The sequence below is a fragment of the Terrapene carolina genome, unplaced genomic scaffold (genome assembly GCF_002925995.2).
Source record: "Terrapene carolina triunguis isolate 2854851 unplaced genomic scaffold, T_m_triunguis-2.0 Scaffold96, whole genome shotgun sequence".
Classification (NCBI taxonomy): domain Eukaryota; kingdom Metazoa; phylum Chordata; order Testudines; family Emydidae; genus Terrapene; species Terrapene triunguis.
The window spans coordinates 36436813-36458032 of NW_020664447.1; the positions used below are offsets into that span (position 1 = coordinate 36436813).

The window sequence follows — 21220 nt, forward strand, 5'->3', positions numbered from 1 at the left end:
AAATCCATTAAACATACAAATGATGTATCCTATTTTAGCAGATTTCTTTGTTGTTCTTTGCTTATTAAAGTGCTATCACCTTGTATAACTGACAACAGCAGAAGAAAATCTTCAGACCACATCTAATCCACCTTAACCATGGTACTGGCAAGGAAAGCAGCCAGGGTTACAGTGAAACCTTTCATAGGAAACCCAGCTCCTCCTGAGCAAAGGGTTAATAATAATCCTGATCACACTGACTAGTATGCTGGGGAGAGAAACCTAGCAACTGAAAGATGGATTCTCCTCCCACACGGATATAAATCACAAGCAACTCCAGAAAAGTCAGTGGAGCTACAGTACTGAAATACCAGAATGAGAGGAAAATCAGGCTATTAGTACCATAAAAACTTTTAGACGCACATCACATAGCTGTGCAAGCCCAGAGGCCAAGGAATGTTTCCAGCAAAGCAAGAATGCAAAACTGGATGAGGATGGTCTCTGGTCTACAGAATGTCCCATCTCATCTCCTTGCTGGCCAAAACTCTCCCTGATCCCCCAAACGCATGCCTTCCAGGGAGTGACTTACCGCTAAAATTTTGTCTCCCTCTTGTAATCGGCCATCAAGGGCGGCAGCCCCATCTTCTTTGATCCGGCTGACGTAGATGCCACTGTCATTGGCAATGTACTGCTGATCCATCCCACCAACGATGTTAAAGCCCAATCCTGAGACACACAGGAGACAGAGAATGTCAAGTAGATAAGAAAATAGGTCCAATACATCCTTGTAGTTAGGGGGAAGAAGTGGCCCCAGTGCAGCAGTGCCTTCTCCAGTCCTCACTATCCAGAACACCTTCTCATCAATAACTGTTTCTTTCAAGGAAACCAAAAGACTCTACATTTCACAATGGACCATTCTGTAGGTCTAGCTTCAAGCAATAATTAATCAAGCCTCCCAACACCTTTGTGAGGTAGGAAGTATTATCCCCATTTTATAGATGGGGAAGCTGAGGCACCAAGAGGTTACCTGACTGTCTCAGGGTCTCCGAGCCCAGATCACTCAACTTCCAGTCCTGTATTTAACCATGATTTAATGTTTACAAGTCATTGGATCAGGCCCTAGGGCATCCCTAGCCTCTGTTTGTCAGAGGGTGGAGATGGATGGCAGGAGAGAGATCACTTGATCATTACCTGTTAGGTTCACTCCCTCTGGGGCCCCTGGCATTGGCCACTGTCGGTAGACAGGATACTGGGCTGGATGGACCTTTGGTCTGACCCAGTATGGCCATTCTTATGTTATGTTCTTAGGGTATTTGAGTGCAGAGTTTTACCCAAGGACATAATGAGTTGACAGACTTCTTATCCACTTCACATTTTATGTAAGCATCAGCAGCAACTGTGCAAGCACTTTGTGCTGGCCCTGGAATCTGAAACAGGGCAGGAAATGAATTCAAAAGGACTAGGGTATGTATGTATGTGTGTGTATATATATATATATAAAAAAAAAAAAAAAAAATCACACCAAAAAAATGAAATGGAAGTTATGGCCTGATTGAGGCAGTTTGGGGTTTTTTTGTTTGTTAAAAATAAAGTTGATTACAGAACTCTGGCTGTAACCAGCCGACGGATTAAAGTGCATTGGAAGATTAAGACTTGTTGCTTAGTCTAATCCAGAAGAACAGACTGAACTCAAAGGCTGGAGCCCCATGGACTGCTAGAGCACAGTCTATACCACAATGCAACAAAATATCTGTAAATAATAAATGATGAGGAGGGAGATGATCCAGCAGCATGAAACTTGGGAAGTCAGGAGCAGACAGACAGACCAAACATCTGAGGAAGGGAAGGGAGAAAATAGTCTCCTTCTGACATGATCCTGTTACTCAGAAACTACTCCAAGCATGGTCTGAAAGCAAATCCCAGATGCACACACTTAACCAGGCTGATGCTCTCTCCTTCGATGCACTGGGTAGAGGAATATGAAACAGAAGACTTGTGAACAGAATGGCAAATAAAAGCTAACTTGTCCCGCCTTGGAAGTGGCTTTTTAGCTCAGTTATAGGAGATCAGAGGGTCTGGGGTGAGCCATAGTGTTCAGAGAGTGCCCCTACTGGCTGATAAATACAGCAACACTAATGGCAGCCTTGACATTCCCCAGCCTCTTTGTTCCCTTTCCTGTCAGCTTCAGACAAATGGTGGAGAGGATGGAATTGCTAGCAGGGCTTGGGAGAAGTGAGGCAGTGATGTTACTAATGCACTAACGTCTGGGTTAAAAGATACTTGAATGAGATGCCACAAAAAGTGTGTGGTAAAAACCAAACAAGCCCAGAAAGCATTTCCCATGAAGCATAGTAATCCTGGAACAGAGAAAACTTGAGGAAGTCAAGATTTACCAGAAACATCAGAGGATCCCATTCTAGTGATAGAAACACTAATGAACAATAACAAAAGTGAGATTTTCATAGGTTTTCAGCAATCAAGGCAAAATGTAGAAGACTCATTATTTCTATCAGAGGATGCAGTTTGGAAGATGTGGAGGAGGGATATTTTTGGTGACCAGAAACAGGTACAGTGGACTCCACTTATTAGCAGCCCCTCGGTTGCCAGCCAAAAGTTGCTATTAACCAGCAGTTGCTAATAAGTGGAAGACAGGTTTGTGAGCCAGGAGCCAGGGAAGGAAGTGCTGGGATGTGCCTTCCCTGGTTGCAGCCCCACAAACCTGCTTGCAAGTAGAGCAGCAGCAGGGAACAGAGATGCAGCCGGAACGTCAGTGCTTTCCGGGGAGCACTGGGGGCCCACGGAGCTGCATGGTACTTCTCCCTGTACTCTCCGGATGAGGGAGCTCAGCACATCCCAGCACTTCCTTCCTTATGGAGTCCCCCAGCAGGGTGCAGTTGAGAGAGCACAGTGACAGAGAGAAGTACCATGCAGTTCCAGCATCTGGGCTGCAGCTACCTCCCTTTGCCCACAGCTTCCCTTCCCCTCTCCTGCCCACCCACAGCCCTTATCTCCTGTGTGGTCCCTATCCACAGGGAAGTTTGCAGACCTGCTCTCCCAGAAGGAAGCGCTGGGATGAGCTGAGCATCAGCAGCAAGCAGATTTGTGGGACTGCAGCCAGGTGGTCTCTGCACTCCCCTCTCTGCCTGCAGCCCCACAAACCTGCCTGTAGATGGAGCCTTTCTTCCCCCCGCAAAAAAGTTGATAATAAGCAGAATGCTGTTGCCAGTATCTGAATCCCATCAACATTATACTCAATGAAAGGGAATTGGTTCCCAGCAAAATGTTGCTATTAACTGGAAGTTGTTAATATCCAGGTTGCTATTAAGCAGAGTCTACTGTATTCAGAACAGGTGCATGTTTCACAATTCTTCCTTTTCAAAGAAGAGAGAATCGACATTGGTAGCTTTCTTAGCCTGCAGAAAGATCAAATGGCAAAATATTGCAAGATGAATCTATAAAATAATTTGGCATTCCATAAAATGTGATTTTTGAGCAGCATAATCAGAATATATTTTTAAACATACTGTTCTGCCATTGTAAATACTTCTTCCTATTCAACAAACTTTTGCCAGAGATGTGACCATACCCATCTTAACAGTTTGCAAGCACAGTCAACATTCATATTTAAAAAAGGATTAAACTGTACAGGCACCCGAACTTTGCCAAAGAAGTGAATGATAAACTATGTGATAAGTGCTTTGATATTATGAGGAAATGAAGACACCTTGGACCCTACAGATTATTTTGCCATTTAACTCTATAAAATATCTAACCCTTATAAGAAGTGTATCAACAATCATAGCTAAGAGCCAGAGGCCCTAACACAAAGACACCAAGTGCTAGCAAATAAATTCAGGTCAGAGTGTTCTCTAATGACAAGAATAACTGCAAGTCAGCATGAGCCCCAAGGCATACATCTAGCAAGTTAGAATTTGATCAGCAGGTTGAATCATGCCCTGATGCTGACACCAAAGCAGCAGTGCTAAGACATCTGAAGCAGCACCAGGATAAGGAGTACCCTAACAACTGTACACCAGCCTCACACACCTGAATTGAACTGGATAATTCAAGGGATATGTGGTCTTTCACCTTCAGATTGCACATATTCAAGGTCAGGTACTTAGATACTAATGTTACAAGCAGAGTACAAAGTCCTGGACAGAAATATTAGATAGGTTAGTAGTGACAACAAGCTGTTACTATAAGTCAATGTGAAATAACTTGCTAGACTCAGGTCATACCTACCTTCAGTAAGGAATTGAAAAAACTAAGATTTCCTCTTCCCCTTTCTCTCTCTCTCTCATATTTAAAACAAACACACACACACACACACACAAAAATCAAACCCCAAAACATATATATCCTCTACTTTAAGGAAATCCAGAAAATAGCAGTGTTCATGAACTGACTTCTTCATGTCTTCTTAAACTCTGTTCCCCTTCAGTTCTATACAATGAAATGTTCTTATGGGTGTAGGATGGTACCACCAAGAGAAATCAAGGGGGGGGGGGTGAGGGGGAAAAAAAAAGATTTTGAAATGTTCAGATCCCCTCAGTGAGGGGTTGACTGCAGATTCTGAAGTACCACCTTTATAGTAAATCACTTCAGTTTAGGATCACAGCATACCAGAATGACAAGATGAGGGAAGTTTTCACTACTGCTACCTATGAGGTACCTGTTCTAGGGATAACTAGAAGACTTCATCTTTCAAGGCTGTCAAGAGAGTACCTTTCACTGGAACTAGATTCACTTAGGGTACATCAATGTATCAGGGATCAATTTATCATGTCTGATAAATCGATCCCCGAATCGCCACCTGTACTCCATCTCGGCAGGAGGAGTAAGCGGAGTCGACGGGGGAGCCGCGGCGGTCGACTCGCCGCTGTGAGGATGGCCAGGTAAATCGAACTAAGATACTTTGACTTCAGTTACCCGAATAGCGTAGCTGAAGTTGCAGATCTTAGTTCGAACCCCCCACCTAGTGTAGCCCAGGCCTAAGAAAAACAGTGATACCTGCAACAGAGATGTGGGTGTTGCAGTCTCTGCAAAGGGTGACTGGAGCCAAAACTGGTCACCTGCCATACACAGCACTGGTACGGACTGAAGGTCTGGCAGATTTTCATTCATACTTATTTTAATTAAAGATGAGCCCTGAACCATGCAGTCCAGTTCCAGAGTCAAAACTTCCAACGTTTGTGACTCTTTGGATTAAGGAGTTTGAGTCAGGCCCATAGCTAACTCCAGTTTTGATTATGCAATAAAAAATTCATTCTGAAGGGGAAAAAAAAGTTTGATTGACCCAGCAACAGTACCCAGGGCTGAAATGGAAAAAACTACCCTTTCAGTATCCTCCACCCCACTCCCTTTCCCAAAAATGGTAGAGCCAGTGTGGCAGGGGGTGGTTGCTCAAAAATTTTTTACTGGTAGGGGTGCGCGATCAAAAAAGTTTAGAGATCACTGCTTTACGCTACCAGTATGTCGAGTGAATTTTTGTCTGCAATTGACACTTCAGCCATACTATTAAATTTCTTTAAATAAAGGCTTAAAAAGAAAAGGCAATCCAAGTTAGCATCCTCACAGGCCCACTCCAGCTCCACAGGTACAAGGGGCCCAACAGTCAGCGTGTCTGAGGGTATTTTGTACTGCTACCACAATGAGATTGGTGGGCAGTTTTGAGTGGAAATATTGTACCTCAAAGTGGGGCCTGGTTTTTATCCTCAGCTGGAGGATGCCATCATGGCATGGATCAGGATACAAGAAATTACAGGGATGTTTCTAGTGGAGGACTATGATCAAGGGGATGGAAATTGTTGAGACATGAAGTGGGAGAAAGTGCAACTGGGTGGAGCCTAGGTTACAGCACAACCAGCTAACATAATTTTATAGGTGTTTAAAGGAGGCTACACTTGGTGGTAAGCAGTACTGTAAATCATGTTTGTTAAGTCAAGATGTTTTCACCCTTCGGCCAAGTCTACACTACAAAATCATGTCAGCCTAATACAGCAGGCAGCCACCGCAATTATTAAATCGTTTGTATGTCTGCACATTTGGCTCCTTGCATCCACAGTGCATGTCCTCACTAGGAGCACTTGTATCGATTGTATTGTCAGTGTGGGGCATTGTGAAATGGCTCCTGAAAGCCAATAACAGGTGACGTAGGCATTGACCTAACTACATCGACCATGACTTTATGCCGCTCATGGAGGTTGGGTTACTAAATAGGCATAGAGAGGCACTTACACCAGCGGGAGCCAAATTTAAGGGAAGACTCTTCCACCGTGTAGCATAGACCAGGCTTTTGTCTAGACCAGTGGCCTCCGAAGTGGGGTGCGCGCACCACAGGGGGTGCGCAAGAGGATCCTTGAAGGTGCGCGGCAGGAGGAGTGCTTTTTTTTTGCTTCGGCAGTTCAGGCCGGGCGTGCTCAAAAAATTTTTACTGATGAGGTGCGCGATCAAAAGAGTTTGGAGACCATTGGTCTATACAAAGCCAGAGGCCTCAATTTTTAAAAGGCATTTAACCACTGCTGCGCTCAGTTTTGTGCTAACTGATTTAGAAGCCTAAAAATCCCATCTGCAAATGGCTTAGGCATTTAGGAATCTCATTGACAGTGCCTAAATCCCTTTTGGAAATGATATTTAGACTCCTAAATCACAACACTAAGCGCAGTAACACTTAAATACCTTTAAAAACCAGGGCCAAAGTGCCAAGAATTAACAAGCAGCAACATCTCTCTCATCTCTTCAAGCAAGGTAGGACTACTTCACTGCTGGCTGCATTATCTTACAACTCTAGGATTGTTCTCCCCCCTCACTGTCATTAATTGATCAGTAGCACAAATACACAGTCACACACCTGTTCAACACCAGGGCTTCCCTTTCAGACTTGCTTTCTATTGTTTGTTTTTATCTCCTAGATCTCCCTTTGAGGGGAAAGAACCCCATTACAGTTTAAAGTCAGTATCTGGTTAAACCTCAAGTCCCCCATAGTTCTTCTTTTTAAAAAGCAAAACCATACTTACATTTCCTTGGAAGAAAATCCAGCTGCATGCTCTTCCCCTGCCCCAGCCCCTTTTCATTGTGGAGATTTTATTTATAGACTTTTTTCAGCTGCAGCACACGCCAACTCCACTGTATAAGGCTAATATAACTGAGCAATGAGCAAACCCCTTTATAGGCATATGAATCAAAGTGCAATGCAGCGTTAGCCCCTCCCCCAGAGAAGCTGCAAGTACGTTTGAAAAGCAAAGTTTTGTGGGTTTTATTAAAGCCAAACAAGACAGATTCCTTCCGCCTAGATTTCTCTTCCACACTGAAGGTATTTGCAAATGACTTTGCTACTAGAACCTAGTGCCAGGATTACACAGGCCTCAAACCGGACCTTTCCTGGCAGCTGTGAAGCCAAGTGAGTTACACCGAGCCGGGCTTCACGCCAGATCACAAGTACCCAGATCCAGCAGACCAACCTCCCATCCCCATTTTTAACTCTGTACCTGACGGTCCTCTGGTGAGATCGATCACTTCCTCCGAGAGGACCCAGTCCACTCCTCCGTTCATGTCGCACTGTTTTAAAGCTCACTCTCTTTGTCTGCCTACCACCGCCACCTGATTCCCCTCCTCTCCGCACAGTTGTTGAAGGTGAAATAATCTCCCGGGCCTGAAGCAGCAATCGCTGCTGCGGCACTTTCAGTTTCATCAGCCTCTGAACGGGCGGGAGGAGACCCTGCTAAGATCGCTGGGATTTGTAGTCCTTCTCTGGAATACAGCTCACTTTCATTCTTGCTGGTTTCCTTCCACAGCGCCCCCACCCCATGTGTTTTATGGGGTAAACTAACAGGATACCGGGATCCGAACCAAAACTACCTTCAAATGAATCTGCCTCTGGATTTAGTGGTAAATTATCCCAAATCTTCCCCATCCTGCAAATCTAATACATGTTCATTTTAACCCCATTAATTATTTTAAATATATTTACTGTATATTTTTCAAAAATCAATCAATTCCGCAATTTTATACAGGAAGGGGCTAAACAAGTTTTTTAAAGGGTTTAGATTTTGTGACTTTTTCCAAGCTTTACAAACATTTCAGTGTCTTAATTTGAACCATTGTTTTCCCAGGGGAATTTTTTTAAAATATGTGTCTAAATTGAAGCCTGTGATATTTAAAAAAAACATTAAAGATACTTGTTTTTAAAAAATTCTGGGATGATCAGGGAAATATTTAAAAAACAAATAAACAAATATGCAGATCAGAACTCCAGTAGCACCAAAGCCACTCAGAACTTGAACCTCAAAAACACCAAGTTCTGTTCTAAACTGACAACTCAATTTTCAGATGGGCTCCAAATGAAATTAATTTTAACCAGAAGCTTTTCAAAGTCAGGTTTGAATCCTGAAAATGAATACATATGAGTGGATCCCTGCCCCAGAGTCTGGACCTCAGTTTGCTTTTCTCCAGCTCTTACAACCAGTTAGGGTAAAGGGCCTAGCCCATCTTTCACTTAAGGCCCAAATCAGAGCTCACTGCAGCACTGGCCCCAAGTCCTGTGAATCTTACCATTCTATTCAATTCTGTTCTACTTAGGCTGTTATTCTGGGCCAATCATCACTATTGTTAATTATTATTGATTTGTATTATTGCAGTGTCTAGGGGCCCCTGTCATGGACCAGGACCCCATTGTGCTAGGCACTGTACAAATACAGAGCAAAAAGATGGTCCCCGTCCCAAAAAGAAGAGACAAATGATGGAGACAGAAAGACAGACAGGACAGCACAAGGAAACAGTGAGCCGATAGTATCATACCACAGGATATGAACCTACATTGACATTAATGGAAATTGAATAGAGTGCAAAAATATGGAGCTTTTAAAAAAATATATGGAGCTTCCATTAGCTCTAGGTCACTGAGAAAAACATTCTGACTTTGCAAAGCATGTTGTTAAACTTATTTTTAAACATGTTCTTAAACTTTATTTACTGTGGGTTATTTATTGGTTTAGCACTTCTTAGTATTGCTTTCTTTACTAAAATTTGAAATACTTGATAAAGCTTAAATACCATCCTCCTCAGTTTAAGGTGCACCTATTGTGTCTCTAAATTAAACTTAATAGCGTGACTGGTGGGCTTCGGTGTCCTTTTAATTCTGAGGCTTTCTCAAGAAACAGAGAACCAGTGTCCTCCTTGAGTTCCTTTAGAATGTTATGTAAGATGCATACACAATGACAGTAGGAGTTTGAGTGGACCCAAGAGAGGTATGTAATTATGCAAATGAGAAGCTCATAAAGAAGGTGGTCATGGAAATGTTAATATAGTTAAGTAAATTCATCCTTAATGTGTTACAGTTAAGTGCTCCACTCAATGCAGTCTGACTTTACAGGTGGAGAGACAGAATAAAAAATCAGATACAATCAAAAGATACAATGAAAAAAAATAAAAATCTCTAAATTGCTTCTCAAATAGTTTTTCTTGTACAAAATATGTGGCACCTGGAGAATATGTGATGATGTGGTCTGCCAAGGGGGGGAATAGCTCAGTGGTTTGAGCATTGACCTGCTAAATCCAGGCTTGTGAGCTCAATCCTTGAGGGGGCCATTTAGGGATCTGGGGTAAAAAAAAAGCCTCTCAAGCACAGTACTTGGTCCTGCTAGTGAAGGTAGGGGACTGGACTCAATGAAATAACCTTTCAAGGTCCCTTCCAGTTCTATGAGATAGGTATATCTTCTTCTATGAAGGTGTTATCAGCACTTGAGACAATCTATATAACTGACTCATAGTTTTATCACCTGTGTGCATTGCAACCATCCTAAACTCATGACAATTAAACATTTAAACTAGAGTATACCATTTAGAACCCCCTTTTTTAGGCAAATGCCTTATGGGGTTTCTGTCCAAAATTGCAGAAATAATGTAGAGACCAGCACCTTCTCTTTTCCCCCTCACTCCTGGCCAGCTCAAGAGAAGGGAGAATAAGGAAAAGAGCAAAAGAAAATGTAAATAACATTTTTACTGTTTCATATTTTATGTACCTTCTGCAGGGTTCTAATTAGAGCAATACTGGGGAGTTAATGGATGTAATGTTGAGGCCTGAAGGCGCTGTGACAGATTTGTTTGGGAAGCTATCATATGGAATGTTGAGGCATGAATGTTCCTGGCTAATTCAGGTCAAAGGAGAGATGCTAAAGAAGGAAGATGATGTAAAATTGCTCTTAGGCAGAGTAGCAGCACCTAGAGCCTGTTTTCCTCTCCCAAGTTGATATAATCAGTTGGAAACTCCATTGACTCAGGGAGCCCAGAAGAGGAAATGGTCTGATGTACTGGATGAGTCAGCTCTCATTGTATTCCTTTCAAAGGTTGCCCTGGAGAGTGCTTGCTTCAGAAGATCCAATCAGTCATCAATTTCCCATTCCCAACTTCTATGTGGTAGTTAGATCCACTTCCCTGTCACAGCAAGACAGAGTTTTTCCTGACTACACCTACATTTGCAACTTCCCTGCAACAAGTTCATGAAAACCAAATTAATTCATACTTTAAATTATCTCAGGTTCAATAAAAAAGTTGCATTAAAAAATTCTCCATGTTCAAATGTCTGCTGTTAGGATCACCTTGGCCAGCTGATGTGCATATTTTAGGCCTCTCAAGAGAGAAAAGACTATAAAAAACAGGGAAATAAACTGTATGAGCAAATCCTCTGAATCCTTTAACATGCAACAAATTCATATTGAGAGGCAGGATGATCTTGTGGTTCAGCCTAGGTTCAATTCCCAGCTCTGTCACTTAATCTCTCTGTGCCTTAGTTCCCCATCTGCAAAATGGGGATGATGGTAATAATTCCTTTCTCCCACCTCTTGTCTGCCTTGCTTATTCAGCTGATAAGCTCTTTACAGCAGGGACTGTCTTTTCCTATATGTATGTGCAGTACTTACTATGACAGGCCCTGATATTGGTTGGAATTATTTTAGTGTTCACAAGACCAAAAGGGGATTGTATTTGGGCTTTTCATGACAACAGAGTGCCAACCCTAAGCAAGTAAAATGTAGAGTAGGACCAAAAATTTCCAAAAAGGCTGCCTAAATGCACACCCGTATGTGCACATTAAAGTACCTAAACAAGTGGCCTGATTTTCAAAAGTGCCTAGTACTCCATAGCTTCCATTGGCTCTTATGACACTTGGTATTCTGCACTTTTAAAAAACAGGCCTTTTAGTTAGGTGCCTAAAAGTTGACTTAAGGGACCTAATATTAGGCAGCCATTTTTTTAATGTTAGCTTAGATTCAATTATAGTAGAGTAGGAAGGTGAAACTACAGAATTTGGTGTTGAGCCTGGGCAGAAATTATGCTTACACCTTTATATCATAAAAAACATAGTGGTAGTGTGATGCCTCGGAGGAGCCTCCAGAAATGTCCAGCTACTTGTAACTGTGGTGGAACAGAAGCCCTGGTATTACCAAGAACACAAACCACAAAATGATGGCATAGCTTGCTGCGCACTGTTTTTATTAAATATCAAATAGGTTAGTTGGGCTCACATGTATAACTGCTGTCTTAGCCTTTGTAGTCCATGAAACCCCAGGTGCATTCCCCCTGATGGGAATAGGAGTAATGTGCTCTGTGGGCCTGATCCATTCAAGTTAGTCAAAAGACCTTAATGGGTTGTGACTCTAAGCACTAAATATTGAGTAAGGAGAAGGGAACCAAGGAAACCAGAAATGCAGACCTACTTGTCCTGTCTGCTTCACATTTCAAGTCTAGCTTTAAACAAAGTACTCTGGGCTAAATTATGCCATCATCTACACCTCTACAACTATATTGACCTCAATGGAATTGCATAGTGTAATTGAGGGCACTATTTAGCTCACTCAGAGGATAGCTCAAGTGTACAGAAATGTCTAGGGGTTAAAGCACACAACTGGGTCTCAGGAGTATGGGTTTCTACTATGATGTTTGTAGAATGCTGCTAGCCAACAACAGCTAGGTAGATATCAAGCTTGGCATACTGCTACATTTATTTATCCAAAAAACAAAACAAGAAAAAAGCTCTCCTCCAATTCCTACAAACTGGGCACAACGCTCGTCTTTGCCAAAAAAGAATTTGTATTACTGTTCCCCCCCCCCCACACCATTTGTTATAACCACTTGGTGTATCTGGTCTTCAACATATATTGTTAGCTCTCTGTGTAAGGGACTTTTTTCAAAATGGGGCCCTGATCTGGGTGGAGGTTCTAGGCACTACTGTCATATAAAGAATACAATAACAAATAAAATAGGACCCCTGGGATGCTATTCCTGGTGGTACTACAGACTGCTTGTATAAATGGGGCACATCATGGCACCCCCCAATGCCTCAGTTTAACTCTTTGTAAAATGCAGATTACAATACTTCCATTACCCCATCACAGTGTTGAGGATAAATGTATTATTTAGGGGTGGGAGGCTGATAATGTAGTGAAGGGGCCCCTGTAGATACTTAGGTAGACAGAACTCTGTTAAATCCAGCGAGAGTTCCATGTGTGGCGAGTTTATGGAATCAGGCCCCACTATTATAAGACCCTATGGGGCAAGGACTTTGAGCCAAATTCTGCTCTCATTTATACTTTTGCATGCTCATTAAGTTACTCCCATTGAAAATAAGGCACCTAGTGCTTCTGACCCAGCCACACACAAAAGGTATTGGAATGTTTCCAAAAAAGGATATTTTTGTGAAATGTCAAGCTTGATATCAACTAAGCTGCTGATCGGTTTCCAAACATTCAGAAGTTTATCAGCTGTGAACATGGAAGTTAGGTCTATCCAATCCCATGAAGTGAGAGAGTGCTGGCAACCCAACCTTTAAAAGAAACTGCTCTTGGTTAGTCATGGTCTTTCTCCTTCTGCACATCTGCCCCTGGTTAGGATTTATGGTCCCTTCTCCTCTCCATAAACACCTGCATCTGACTGGAAGGCCTGCTTCCCACCCAAGTCTGAGCGAGTCACTTCAGTGAATGAATGTAAAATGACAAGAACATTTTTTTTCTTTTATCTTTTGTTGCATGTGGAAGTGTTCAAAACATTTCCTCCTCAAAGAGTAACTTTGCACAAATTACTTTACCACGCTGGATCTGTTTACCTATCAGTAAAATGGGGATACTTTCCTACCTCACAAGGCATTGAGAGAGTTTGTTTGTAGAGCATTGAGATGAAAGGGGCTATATAGATACTCCTAATATTTTCCTAACTCCCTGAGTTTAGGCAGAGACCAAGTCCTTCAAGACACAATTTTAAAAGGCTATATCAATGCTTAAGACTGAGTTTATTCATAAAAGAGGTAAATATATTGTTTATACATTATTTACTGTTACAGAAAATCCCATGCTTTATCCATGGACTCTACGACAGGTTTTGACACAGTAGCAGTTGTCTCACGTGAGCGACCGGGGACTCCCTTTCCATCACTGGAAGCATCTGCTTGCTGTGTTGGGTGGAATCTGGCCACTGATGTTCTAAGCCATCCCATTAGTGCAGTTTTAAAATATACACAAAGCCCAATCCCAAGAACAGCAGCAGCAGCAAGGAATATTGGTATTCCAATAGCACCTCCCCAGGGGGCCTTCACAGGTGGAGGTGGTCCACTGTCAATGCTCCCTCCATATCCTTTATGTTGACAGTCTGGAGGCGCCCAGCCATAATTACAATGACAGTTTTTATGACTGTTGCATATTCCTCTATTATGGCACTTTGTTATATTACAGTCATAATTCAGGAGTGACACATTGACACAACTCATCTTAACACAAATCTTGTCAGGACCACAAGATGTGCCATCTCTCACTGCTCCAATATCTGCTATATCCATCCCATGATGATAGTCTGTACCCCAGCACCAGTTATTATCAACTGGAGTTTGAAGTATGGTACTATGGTTCTCCAAAGATGGTATTCTGTTCATGTTTTCACATTGGACCCTACCACATAAGGTATTTTCTGCTTGACATTTCTTATATTTAGTATTGCTATTAAGACCACAATTGCCAAACCGGTCACCTTGAGTATTCAATTTTCTGAAACAAACTAATGGAGCAACCTTTGCTTGTTTACCAAAAATCATTTTGCACTGTCGATCATGGCTAGAGCAGTTTCCACGATAGCAGTAGGCATCGTTCTGGCATAGGGCTCCATCTTGCACATATACATCCTTCTGGCACCACTCTGAAGTCCCATTGCAATATTCAGGAAGGTCACACTCATCAGTACTTTTTCTACATAGTCTTCCTGCTGGAAGTATCTGACAGTCTTCACAGCATTCTCCAAAAGCACAAGCTGCACCTGCACTCAATGTACAATTGGGTTGGCAACAAGGATCCTTTTCACAATTAAATTTTGAGCCACAGTCACACTGCTCTCCACTTTCCACCACCTTGTTGCCACAGTACTTGAGTGTATAAACTTTCTCCGGTGCTGGAGGATCAAGCAGACACTCTGCACCAGTAGTCATTAAATTGAAATAGTAGATATAGCTGCAGTTACTGAACAGATCAGTGATGCTGTGGTACGCAGCCATGATGCACTTACTGCGTTTACATTTACAATCACCATTATCATGGTTCATGCCGAGGTTATGGCCCAATTCATGAGTAAAAACAATGGAAAATGAGTACAACCCCTCAGCCCTGAAAGAAAGAACAGCTGATGCCCAATGATGAGAACACACTGTTCCTACATATGCTAATCCAAGGGTAATTCCAAAATCTTGATATGTGATTAAGTGACCTGCATCATGGGGCAGCCGTTGATACAGTTTATCTCTCCTCCAGTTGTTAAAAGTGCCAAGCATCACACCTATGCTATTATTAATTGGGATAAGGTTGTTTTGTGTCCAGATCTCCAGCCCCACAAGAAACAAGCGCACGCCCAGGGGATCGTACATCGAGTCTCCTATATTGACTATGTCTAGCATTTGCTGCAGGACTGTGGTTTCGTTTCTCCCTGACCGGACGAATCGTTCATTCTCCACCACGAAGACGACTTTCACGTAGCGAGTATGTGTCCACCAGACGCCCTCAGGCGCTTGCCTGGCCAACAGGCCCCCTAAGCCAGGGATCAAGGCGGCCTGGCGCTGCAGCTCCTGGTCGGTCAAGCCGCACCGCAGGCCGGCGGCCCCCTCCTCCACCCGGTACAGCACGTGCTGGAAGGTGGCGGAGTCCGGCACGGGCTCGATTTCGTAGCTGCCCTGCGCCGTGCGCAGCATGCCGCGGAGCCCGCCCGAGCAGGTGCTGAGGGCGGCCAGCGAGGCGGGGCTGCCCTGCACGTAGCCCTGGTAGAAGCAGCCGCGGCGCACGAAGGGCTGGTCCCGCTGGAGGGCCCCGCCCGGCCGGTAGGTGAAGAGAGCGAAGTGCTCGGGCACGAAGAGCCGTTTCTGCCTCAGGTGCACAACGCGGCCCCGCCCCTCCACCTCCAGCAGGTAGGAGACCTCCCGCGGGTCCTGCCCGGCGCGCGGCGCCAGCTGCCGCGGCACGATCACGGCGTAGGAGGCGGTGCCGCGCCCGCCGGGCGGGGTCGAGCCGGCTGCGCCACCCACCAGGCTCCCCAAGCCCAGCAGCACCAGCCAGGGGCCGCCCGCCCCCATCGCACCGCTCCGCGGGCTGCGCCTCGCTCGGGCCGCGGGGCTGAAACCGCGGCCGTGGCCCCGCCTCGCCAGGGAAGCGGCTGTGGGGCTGGGCCACGCCCCTGCGCGCGCGCCCCCTTGTGACCGTTGAGAACCAGGCGGGCGTCGTTTGAAGCGGGGGGGGCAGTGTCGGGGGCAGGCACGCCCCCCGCCCCCACCCAGTTGTCATCGGTCTAGGGTTTGGCCCCGCCTTCATCAATAGCCCCTGCTAGGAACAGGCGGAAAGCCTGCTTCGCCCCCCTTGGCTCTGCCCCTAAGCGCCTCTCCCACCCCCTCAGCCAGCCTCCCACCAACGGGGGGCGGGCACCCCGCACACGGGTGGGGCTGGATCAATTTGCCGTTTGAAAAATATCCCCCCCCCCGCCCCTAAAAATAGCCTTTAAATAACAACCGCCAATTCCAGCAAACACAGGCGGGCTCGCCCTGCACACCAGCTCAGGCCTGGGCTTGAGGATGCTCTTGACAGCACAGGACACCCCCAGGCTAAAGAAAAAAGATGATACTGACAAACCTAGCAGGGGGGCTAGAACAGTTTGTTTAGTGGGGGTGCGGAGAGCCATTGAACCAATCTGTGAACCCTTCATATAATGGAAACCACTTCAAGCCAGGGGATGCAGCAGCACCCCCACCACCTATTAAACTTAGTGAACTAAATTAATCCCTAGTGCAACTCCAGTATGGTCAGTTGTTTTAAACCAGGCATTAATTGGGCACAATGGCTACACCATATACATATGGATGCTTCAGCAATGCACCAAAATCTTCATACATGTATCCATGGGCAGCCGGTGACCTAGCTCCCGGCCCCACCCCTTGTGCCCATCTGCCCCCCATTCTGCCCTCCCCTGCAGGAGCCCAGAGCACCCCCACCACGGCGCCCAGCACCAGGTGGCCAGAGGTGAGACCCCAATCCCGATGCTCTGGGCAGTGCGGCCAGCCCCGGTGCTCCGAATGGCAGCACTCCTGGCACCCAGTGCTCCGGGCAGTCAGGTGGCACAGCCAGCCCCGATGTGCCAGGCAGCAGCGCTCCCAACGCCTGGTGCTTCGGGTGGTCGGGCGGCGCGGCTAGCCCCGGTGCACCAGGTGGTAGTGCTCCAGGCCCTGGTGCTCTGGGCGGCAGTACTCCCGGCGGCATGGCCCCGGCCCCAGCACCAGCTGCCCTGTCTGCCTACAGGAGGCAGGCCAGCCAGCCAGCCCCAGGAAGCCTGGGCCAGCCAAGGCAGAGCAGCGAGTGCTCTGGGAACCACAGGAGGGGGCCTGACCTGGGGGGCGGAGTGTGGGCAGGGCCACGCTAGGCTGTTTGGGAAGGCACAGCCTACCCTTGCCTATGATACCCGCCGCCCATGCGTGTATCCATATCTACACCTGACTTATTACTCCTTTGGACTAACTGTAGTGGTTGCTACTTATGAACCCCCACCACACACACTTTTGCTCTCTGATTTATATGCAGTTTTTGGATTTTCACATAACATTGTTGAAGGTGAGAGAACCCTCAGAAATCTACCTTTCAAGACCTTTTTTCTATAGAATTTCACATTTCATTGGCTCAGGAATCCTGGCAATCCTAAATGGCACCCGAACCAAAAGTCCAGTTATCATGGGGCGAGGTGAGGCACCAGATCATTAACCAGCACCAGCCCCTGCTCAGCTGGGGCTGCCTCATACCTGCAGGCAGCCTCCTTGAGACAATCCAGCGAGCAAAGAGGGGTAGGGTAGGGTAACCATATTTTCCCAAATGGAAAATGGGACAGCATAAGGGGCCGACCTGAAGTCCTCTGCCTCCTGCCCAGCCCGAGGCCCCCCTACCATCCGCGGGGCAGGCCCAAGGCCCTCCTGCTGCCTGCCTGCCCGCCCGCGGGGCTGGCCTGACCCCCCCCTGCTGCCTACCCACGTGCGGTGCCAGCCCAAGGCACTCTCACAAGCCCTCCCTCCTGCGCAGGGCTGGCGTTGCCTGTCGCCCCCCGCCCCAGCATGTTCCTCCATGCCTCGCTAGGGGTCATACCCCACTTTTTTGGCAAAACTATGCATTTGTCCAGTTTGCTCTTGCCAACTGATGATTAGTTGTCAAGAGCAAAATAGGACAAATGCCCACTTTTGCCAAAAAAGTTGGGACGGCCGGGACAGGGTTTAAAAAAGGGACTGTCCCAGCCAAAACGGAACATACAGTCACCATAGGGTAGGTGGAGAGGACCCAGCGATGGAGACAGGGCCTTGGGAGGAAGAGGCGGAGAAGGAGGCGGGGCCTGGAGGGAAGAGGTGGAGCAGGGGTGAGGCCTTGTGGGGGAAGAGGTGGAGCCCTGGAGGTTCAGTTACCAGCAATTAGAAAGGTGGGTCTTAGCCCTCATCCTCACCCCAATGGGGGGGGGTGGAGTGATATGGGCTGTGGGCTGCTTTTGGGGACTCTGGCACCCCCGTAGTGCAGGTGGAGGATCCGGGACTCCCCACAGTGGCCCGGGTTCCCTGGGGGAGGCTCCTACCACTGCCCGGCTCTGACTTTTGGCTTGGCCAAGGCCTCAGAGGGAGAGGAGGAGCAGGGGACGGGCCCTCCCCACTTCTACTGAGGTTCCAGCACCTTAATTGCTGTTCCATCACTACCCCTTTTGTACATCAGAATTGAGAATTAGATCAGATTATGTATTCTGGAGTAAATATAACTCAGGTCACAGCAACTGTAATAGCAAAGTGCTATCATATAAGGGCTATATCTCTAGGACTTTTTTTAAATTAATCTTTCTGCTAGGTGAAGCCTCGCATTAGGTTATCAAAGAGTCCCTTACTCCTGGGGCAATTCTGCACCAAAAAATTAAAAATTCTGCACAAAATATTTTAAAATTCTGCACTATTCTGCATATTTTATTTGTCAAAATAATGCAATATAATTACTCTGGTTAAATAAATTACCGAAATAATTGAAAACTACAATACAATGGATGGAGAATGGGAGTGGGGAGCATTGGAGGAAATCCCCAAACCTTCTTGACTAATAGTAATGTAGCTAGGTTTGACCCTTTATTTCTAGTTATTAGTCAACAAATATATTCAGCCATATGCTCAGTGTTACATCATAGGCAACTGAAGAGCAAGTAAGGGCTGGGGAATCAAACTCACAATTTATATTGGCTACTGACCATCTCCAGAAAGGTCAGTAGCAAACAGTTCATGGAGCACCTTTTCATAGGAATTTTTTTCAGTCCAAAATTTAGACCAGTTCTAATCACTAAAGTACTATAAGCATTTATAAGGCCATACTGTCCTTTACGCCACTCTGGCAATGTAAAGGAGCCTTAAAACTTTTATACCTGTTCTATACTCCTGGGGGAATTCACAAAGACAATGGGAACAATTCACTAAGCAGGCAGGCTCTGAGGGGAACAGAGCTTGCCCCATGCTTACCTCCTCAGAAACACCCCAAAGACCTTCCCCTCCATCCAAAGTGTGCTGCAATAGCAAGCGAGAGGAACAGAATGTATCTCTTTCTCTCTCATACATAACTACCCAGCCCCAGCGATGTTTTACATCTCTATCAGCTGCTCCGGGTGCCCAAACAAACCTGCCTGCGCTGCCGGGGATCGGCACATGACTGCTTTTGTGCCTTTTCCTTTGCTTCCCCGTCAGAAGTCATTTTTCTGCGGGAAAGCAAAGAAATCCACAGGGTACATGAATTCTGCGCATGCGCAGTGATGCAAAATTCCCTCAGGAGTAGTCCCTGCTAAAGCCCTCTGCCAAATTGGTGGGATGCATCACCTGCAAATGTTACTGATTGCTTTCTGCCTCACTTTGATATACAAGTCTACATATAGCACAAGAGATTAGTTCAGCTGTTGAACTCATAGCTGATTAAATGTTTGGTATTGATGCATGTGTAGGTGACTAATAGTTCATGATGTTATTGTGCTGAGCATTTACAGTAAATCAAGGTCATATCAAAGAGATTACATAATTGTGTTTCGATTACAGACTCATAGACTTTAAGATTAGAAGGGAGCTAATCTGACCTCCTACACATTGCAGGCCATAGAACCTCACCCATCCACTCCTGAAATAGACCTCTAACCTCTGGCTGAGTTACTGAAATCCTCAAATCTTATATTTAAAGACTTCAAGTTAGAGAGAATTAAAAACAACAACAACACACATTTCCCCTTTAGGACACATCTGTCAGTAGGGCCCTAGGCAAAACTTCCACCTTGCGCCCCCCCCCCCCCCCCCCCCCCCCCCCCCCCCCCCCCCCCCCCCCCCAGCAGCTCCCCACCCCTCTGGCCCGGGGAGCCGTGTGGCAGCTCCCCACCCCAGCTCACCTCTGCTCCACCTCCTCCCCGAGCACGCCGCCCCTGCTCTAATTCTCCTCCCCTCCCAGGTTTGCGGCGCCAAACAGCTGATTGGCGCCGCAAGCCTGGGAGGTGGGAGAAGTGGAGCGGCCGCTGCACTGGGAGAGGGAGTCTGAGCCGCACGTGTCAGCGCACCACCGGCAGCCCAGCCCAGGAACGCTGTAAAAAAAAAATAAAAAAATTGGGGGCACCGTTTTTTGGGGCCCCAAATCTTGGCGCCCTAGGCAACCGCCTAGTTTGCCTTAATGGTAGCACCGGCCCTGTGTGTCAGCCACATCATGATAAGTTCAGTAGATGGAATGGAGCAGCAGTTTTACTGTGAAGTCTATTTATAAATGCTTCCATAGGCAGCAAAATAATTTTACCCTTACCCTATCTTCATGTCATACCATATCAGGAAAAGCTCTTCTTATGTGGGGGGTTGGAAGGAAAGCATGTGTGTAGAATACGCTCCTAAGGAAATATAAATCTATATATATATGAAGAACAATGAGTCAATATCACATCAAAGATCTTGTTCAGACACCAACTGTCTATTTAGGGAAGGCTCACTTTTTTATTTTAATACCAAAACTGATTATATTTTCATTCTGTCCTCCCAAAACTATCCATCCACCTGTATTTCAGTTTTGGGGGGCAGGAGGTAAACCTCTTCTGTTTTCCCTTCAAATGCTGGAAACCATGCTTTTGCATATTAACCTTCATCTGTTTCATTTAATGGGGAATCTGTGTGCCTGGAAATAGAGTTAACAACTGTTTTTGTAGATCTGGCTTTCCAGTAGTGATCAATGTGAGAAGCAGACACACAAATGTTACTCTTCCTGGGGCTGTTTGTTTGGGGGAAGAAAGAGAGGGAGCTTACACCTGGTTTCAGGCAACCTACTTGGACAGCTAACAGGCTGTGGAGGCAGTGGGCTCCTAAGTTTCCTTGCCTGGCAGGGAAGGTTGCTAAGATGTGTTGTTTGTGAGGGTGATAAAGAGGAAATAGCAGCTCCTAGGATTCCTAGAAGTGTTGGGGAAAAGAAAAATATGCAGCCCCCATTAATTTGTGAATAATATTACATCCATTTTTATTTCAGCTGCATCTCAGAATCCATTAGCCTTATCACAATAGTGTCTGTAAAGAGGATTTTCCCCATTATATGATATATTCAGTAAGACACACTGATGCTTAGTTAAATACACTAGCCTTCAGTTTCATATTGCTTAGCCACCAAAATAACTATTGTGCCAAGAAAGATTTGGAAAGCTAATCTTAAATCTGAATTGTCATTAT

At 45.7% G+C, this 21220-nt stretch overlaps 2 protein-coding genes across 2 annotated transcripts in view; both read right to left on the bottom strand.

Annotated features, from left to right (window-relative positions):
- The window catches only part of SYNJ2BP (synaptojanin 2 binding protein), a 13593-nt gene extending 5917 nt beyond the window's left edge, over positions 1-7676 (bottom strand). Inside the window, exons 1-2 of the mRNA XM_029911405.1 lie at positions 7470-7676; positions 569-705 (exon numbers count right to left, since the gene is read on the bottom strand). Coding sequence (XP_029767265.1) covers positions 569-705; positions 7470-7533 — 201 coding nt within the window. The 5' untranslated portion in view covers positions 7534-7676. The remainder of the gene's footprint in view (positions 1-568; positions 706-7469) is intronic.
- A 5624-nt stretch (positions 7677-13300) lies between these two features.
- LOC112119919 (disintegrin and metalloproteinase domain-containing protein 20-like) lies at positions 13301-20224 on the bottom strand. The gene is made up of 4 exons (XM_024218809.2): positions 20204-20224; positions 18736-18747; positions 17781-17859; positions 13301-15675 (listed from the first exon to the last, which is right to left on the bottom strand). Exons 1-4 carry the CDS (start codon positions 20222-20224, stop codon positions 13307-13309), a joined length of 2481 nt encoding a protein of 826 aa, XP_024074577.2. The 3' UTR covers positions 13301-13306.
- Positions 20225-21220: the final 996 nt, after the last annotated feature.